A 6,787-nucleotide genomic window follows, 5' to 3' on the forward strand; every position below is an offset into this window, starting at 1 on the left:
CATCTATACTTTTGGTCCTTTCTGCTAACGTTGTTAACAGAGCTGACATGACACTGATACGTAGCAATGCTAGTGTAGTAAAGATGCTGACATAGATGCCAAGTGACATTTTGTCTCCATTTTATAGTTTTTATATAAATTTTATTTACAGCGACAAATATTCCGTCGTAAAATCCGTCGCTAACATGAACATCATACAAAAACCTAAAAACCGTAACTAATCTGCAGCTAATCCGCAGCTAATTTCTAACTAATTCAAACACATAATTCTTATGACTTAGGCGGGGAAAGAAAACCCCTAAAAATTTATTTGGAATCAAGACTAACAGCTACACATCCATCCTTAACAATCATATCTCCTTTTGTTTCCTCTATAGTTTATTTCACAGTGACCCTGACAAACGATAAAGAAAATATAGGAAGCAAAATGGCTAAGTTGTTACCTTTTAAAAGAGAAAAACTCCCGATGTGCATGTTGGAAGTAATTCATATTCAGAAGCTGTTGTTAGATTCATAAGCTTCTGAGGTGAATACTTAGAAGCAAAAGCTTATTAGGTGACCGTTCCAGAAGTGTGTTTAGCTTCTGGAGTTGCGTTTGTTTTGTTAGCTTAGCTATTAAGTTTATTATGCATACGTGGCAATTTAAGGGTAATTTAGTATTTTTAGTATGTTGTCTATGTGGCCCTAGTTTTCTGTGTATAAATAGACTAGTATTAGTTGTTATTTAAACATAATCATTTTTCCTTACACTTTGGTAGCCGATATTGAACAATAGTAATATTATTCCTTTTGCTTCCTTAAACCTTGTGCACTAACTGTTGGTATCAGAGCCTTTGGTTCGAGAAAGGGACCGACTAAATTGTATTGAAATGCCCAAGAAGAGGTGTCTCGTTGCCCAAGAAGAGGTAACAGCGGTACAAGTGTGAGTGGGGGAGCATTGTGGATTCACACTTAAGGGAGAGTGTTAAAATAATAATGCAAGGGAAATAGCCCCACATTGGATAAGAATGTGGTGACTTGAGAATATATAAGTGAGAGAACCCACTCACCTATCACCTTAAAGTTTTATATGGATAAATTGCGTGTCTCTCATAAAGGTTCATAATCCTCAACTTTTCATCAATGCTCCCTAGTGAAAAACTCCCCCTAATAAATGGTATCATGAGTCTTTGGTTTCGAGATAGGGATCAACTTATTTGCATCGAAATGTCTAGGAAGTGGTGTCCCGTTGCAAGGTGTCAACGGCGGTACAAGTGTGAGGGGGAGCATTGTGGACTCACACTTAAGGACGAGTGTTAGAATAATAATGCAAATGTGAGTAAGTGGGGGAAATAGTCCCACAATGGATAGGAATGTGGTGACTTAAATATTTATAAGTGGGAGAACCCACTCACTTATCACCTTATGGTTTTAGGTGGGCAAGTGGTGTGTCTCTCACAAAGTGTGTCCCAAGTATAAAATGCTCCCTCGTTGAACTTCCGTGTTGCATTCAACAGTGCATGCGAATAAATATGCTTGAGAATCATAAAATAGTTTAGAACTATAAGCAACAGGGAACAATAACATGGTGTAGAGTTGAAAATAAAAGGAAGCAACTCAAGAATTGCTAAATTTTAGAGGTGGTGAAAAGGAAAAAAAATCAGAATCACACTTGAACCTTCATATGTTAAATGGCCAGTTACCAAACCATTGGCAACTGAAGATTTAGGGAAGCGTACCAACAATGTTAACGACTATGGTTTATCTTCATTTCCTTACAATACTCGAGCACTATAAAAATGTCATTTCTACCTCCAGGCCTAGGGCCACATGTAGGGACTGCTTTTAGAAAAGTTTTGGTTATAAGATAATTATTTATTGTGCAAGTTTCTGAGGCCACTTGCTCCCATTCAGCAGACTTATCTGTTCCATTTCTATATATAATACGAGAACCTACCCAGGAAACTTGAGGCGGTAGAGAAGAATTAGCCCAAGGCGACCTCGAGTCTGCTAATACAATTCTCGTTTCACAAGTGAGAGCAAAGACCTTCGGGGAAACTGTTTCAGATTGGCCGAATTTCCAATAAAGTAGACCCTAATTGCAAAGGCCAAATATAGATCAGCCACAAGGAAGACACGTGAACAAGTGAGAGCCCACCAAAGAAATAGACACCTGATGTCAGCTACCGAAGTGTATGGGTGTTAGCGGACCAGTTTGGTTCAGTTTTGAGAGAATCCGATACCCATACCAATTAAAATTATATGGATTGGTTTAGATTGGATTTGCAAATTTTTGCAATAAAGCCAAAATCGAACCAAATCGAGAAACAACGGGTTGGTTTGGATAGAATTGATTGGGTAGATAAAAAAATACAAAAAGTATTTTAAAAAAATTATTTACAAAAATTAATTTTTCATAATAAAATAAAAAATATAGTATTTTTTTTGACAGAAAAATATAGTATTAATAGTGTTTAATTGTAGATATATTATTAATAGTGTTTAATTATAGATATTAGACTAGCAATTTTTCCGCATTAGATTAAAAATATCTAAAATAAAGGATTTTTAATATATAAGTAGTTACTCGAGTTAGTATGATAATAAATGTGTTTCATAGTTTTATGCTCAGTTACCACAATACACTAACAATTTTCTAATAACAAATTAAAATAATATAACTTGTCAATATACGAAATTTTATTATTTGTCTTGTTGAAGTTGAATGTTTGGTAGTAATTTTCATGATAGTTAATTATGGTTGGTTTGGATTGGATTTGCGTGTAGAAAATTGAAAAATATGATGCCCGAACCAATTGACATTGGGTTTTATTGGTTTGGTTTGAACTGAAAAAATATCCAATCCAAATAAATAGTTTGGTTCGGATTTCGATTTGGTTTGGATATATCCGAACCAATAAATACCCCTACCGAAGTGCCAGCTACCATTGGATTTGATGAAATGGTTCACTCCATCATACGTTGGGTGAGACAGTGACAATTTTATCTCTCTACCTTATATAAGTTATGGCAAGGAGGAAAACGGCGAAGCTTCTATTTAGAGTTGCTCGTCCATTTGCAACAGTGTCTGGGAAAAGGATATTGATCTGAGTGAAGAGAGTTGAATGAATTTTGTTTTTAATTTCTAAAACTAAAACGCAAAACGACGTCGTTTTGCTTTAACTAAAAAAAATTAAATAACATTTGAGCCACCAGTTTACAGGAACCGCCGGTTTAGCGGTCTGATCCAGTTTTTAGCGTTCCACACCGGTTTTGCAACGCAAGCGATCCAAGCATTGGACTAGGCCGGACACTGGCCCGGTTTCTGGTTCAACCGGTCCGACCGACATATCCGATTTTTACAACATTGTCTAAAACTTGCAACGGTGACTTTATTATTATTATTTATTATTATTATTATTATTATTATTATTATTTTTTATTATTATTATTATTATTATTATTATTATTATTATTATTATTATTATGAGTTTAAAGGTAGTGCACTGACAATGTAAACTAACTTTACACATACAACCAATCAAAATCTTTATACTTGTCATGTCATATTAATTTTTTTAAATTAAAATTATATTTTAATTAGATACATAATTGTGATTGGTTGACAGTATAAAAATCTTTTACACTGTCAGTGCATATCCCTTTTTTTTATTATTATTATTATTATTATTATTATTATTATTATTATTATTATTATTATTTATAAATAGCTTTATTATTTTACCATAGATGTTAAGGAATAATAAAATACAGTCAACCCAATAAATAACCTTAAATGAATAAAGATAAAATACAATGAATCGCAAAAACTATTTTACATTATAAATATATGCTTAAGTACCTTTCCCTGTCTGACTTTTTTCCATGCTACATTAAAATATATATATATATATATATATATATATATATATATATATATATATATATATATATATATATATATATATATATATATATATATATATATATATATATTTTTATGATGTTTGCTAACGCAGATCCATTTGATTTTATGAAGGTTTATTTTAACAATATTCACTTTAAGGTACATTTAATTATTTTTTAAGTTTTTTTTACTAAAAAGATATTTCTAAATACATCGATCATTACAAATTTCCGATTGCTAAAAACTAAAAAAGGCGAATCTGGAAAGAATCTTATAGCACCTAGGTTAATAGCATACAACAGCAATATGAAAGTGCCTACAAATATGACAAAATAAAAATCATCAAAATATTCATACTTCTGGATCTGCAACATTGACGCCCAAGTCTTCCTCAGATCTGCAATGATTTGAAGTAAATATGTCAATCTGAACCAACAAACACCATACTAAGACGGGAAAACCAACAAACACCGTATTAAAACGGGAAAACCAACAAACACCGCACAAGACGATAAAAACTTAAAAACACATAAAAGAAAAAACAACTTTATATTGATAACCACTTATTTAAATAAAAAAAGAAAGAAAACTTATTAAAACACACATTCATAAAAATAAGTTGGTGTATTTTTACGAAGGTGTGTTTTAGCAACATATACACTAAGATGCATTTAACTATTTTGTAATTATGACGGTCTAAAATAGACCTTTATAAAAATAAGTGGGTCTACCTTAGCAATCTCATATATAATTATAAAGTAAATAATAATTTTTATTAAATGATGTATTAAACTCTATGACCAAGATATCAACTTAATCAATTTTTTAAATAATTACACAATATAATATTCAAAACTTTTTTTAAATATCTTTGACCTAATGCAATAATTACAACAAGCAATAAAATACTAATAAAAAGATAACTGCCTCCCAAGGTTAAAGCATATTAATTGCATCTGGGATCTGACCTTTTCATTCATCTACTATCTCCATTTTCTTATGTATTTAAATCACTGTGAGAGTTTCTATGTTATCTTTGTGTATTGATTTTGTGTTATGCTGTTCTTATGGCTCATGATATTTCATCTGCTAAGTTGTTATCAAAGTGTGACATAAATTATTTATCAGATGATTTATTAGCCCAAATCTTCACTCTTTTGCCATTCAAATCCACCATGGGATGCAAATGTGTTTCAAAAAGATGGTTAGAGTTGATTTCAAGTCCTTATTTCAAAAAACAATTTACATCTCTTCAACACTCTCTTTTCAAATCAATCTTAATGTTTGTTACACCTCATGAAATTATGTTGGCTTTTATAGAACAATCTCAAAAATATGATCCTATGAAAATTCCCATAACCTTTCCACCGGATATGCTCGTCAAAGGAAGCGTATGCGGCTGTTCCCACGGTATATTCTTGTGTTGTAACAGCCGTTACACCTACGGTGGCGACTATTATATTTATGATCCGCTAATGAAAGAATGTGTTCCTATACCGCCTTCTCCTGCGACATGTAATGAAAGTTTATTCGCTGTAGGGTTCATTTGTACCCCTTTAACCAATGATAAAACAATAACTTCTTATCCAGATGAACGCGACTTTCGAGTCGTGATCATAAAATCATTTATAAGAAGAATGTTTGAGGTTGAATTATATATTTTCTCGTCGGACACGGGGCAATGGAAACACATTGTTATGAATATCCCGGACGGGTTCGCTTTCGCGCCCCATTGGCTACTAAGTTTTTCATATAATGGAAGCTTGTATTTCATGGGGAGAACAAATATTCTTGTGTTGAATCCTTATACAAACCATAGCTACACACTTGATTATCCATTAAAAGCTGATTCAATGAATATAATGAGTTTTGGCTTTCTTGGAACTTCTTGTGGTGGGTTAAGAATTGGTGAAATTGGACAAAATGAATTAAAAATTTGGGAACTTATTGAAAAGAATAATTGGGATTTGTTGCATAGGATTGATATAAAGAAAAAATTGCCAGAAAAGTTTTGTGGTAATTATTATAAGAGGGTTGCAGGGTTTCATCCTTATGATGGGGACATTGTGTATTTACATTCCTATGCTGATGGATTTTTTGTTTGTAACTTAAGGAGTGAGAAATTTGAAGGTGTTTCTGGTTATGAAAAAATTGATATAAGTCCTTTTCAATTAGAGATAGAAGATTTGTTGCCTCAAGAATCATAATCTCACAAGCCACTGATTATGATTATTGTTACATGCTTAGTTACATGTAACCATTTGGGTCTCTACAATTGTAACTTCATATTATATTGGTTCTCGAATGTATTGAAGTTTAAGCATCGGTTTGGTTCTAGAGCGTAAATCCACTTGGATCTCTAGAATTGTAACTCGATGTCATATTGGTTTAAGAAAGTATTGAAGTTGCAAACGCATTTAAAATACCTCTTTTATTAATTTTTTTTCCCTTTAACCGGTCGTTTAAGATTTTTGCACACAGATAAAAAAATAAAAAAAATGTAATTATAAGACATTGCATTTTTATTATATTAATCTTATAAATCTATAGGAAATAATAGATAAAATAATAATTAAAGGATACAATTGAAAAAGTGTAATTATTTAGGGGTGACACAACGGGTTACCAGTTCCGCCCCGCGATATGTCTGGAAAAAAAAAGAGCGGACGGACAAGTCCGCTAAATTAAAATGGACATATGAACCTAGTCCGTCCCATTATAGTGGCAGGTTAACAGGCGGCGAGGTTTCTACCTATTTTTAAAAAATAAATTAATAGACTTTTTCTACGATTATGGTTTAAGATAGAAACGCAGAAAGCCTCTTCTTTAATTCACAAATACTTTTTTTATAATAATTATTGATAATATTAAAAAGATGACAAGATTGATATTATTTTTAAT

At 31.9% G+C, this 6,787-nt stretch overlaps 1 protein-coding gene across 1 annotated transcript; it reads left to right on the forward strand.

Annotated features, from left to right (window-relative positions):
* Nucleotides 1-4,883: 4,883 nt before the first annotated feature.
* On the forward strand, nucleotides 4,884-6,098 carry LOC131606093 (F-box protein At5g07610-like). The gene has a single exon (XM_058878373.1). The coding sequence runs from the start codon at nucleotides 4,954-4,956 to the stop codon at nucleotides 6,091-6,093; it is 1,140 nt and encodes a 379-aa protein (XP_058734356.1). The 5' UTR covers nucleotides 4,884-4,953; the 3' UTR covers nucleotides 6,094-6,098.
* Nucleotides 6,099-6,787: the final 689 nt, after the last annotated feature.

This window comes from Vicia villosa, linkage group LG5 (assembly GCF_029867415.1).
Source record: "Vicia villosa cultivar HV-30 ecotype Madison, WI linkage group LG5, Vvil1.0, whole genome shotgun sequence".
Classification (NCBI taxonomy): domain Eukaryota; kingdom Viridiplantae; phylum Streptophyta; class Magnoliopsida; order Fabales; family Fabaceae; genus Vicia; species Vicia villosa.

What these genes read in the sequence shown, in the direction of transcription:
- LOC131606093 (XM_058878373.1), top strand. Translation starts at nt 4,954, where the DNA reads ATGGCTCATGATATTTCATCTGCTAAGTTGTTATCAAAGTGTGACATA.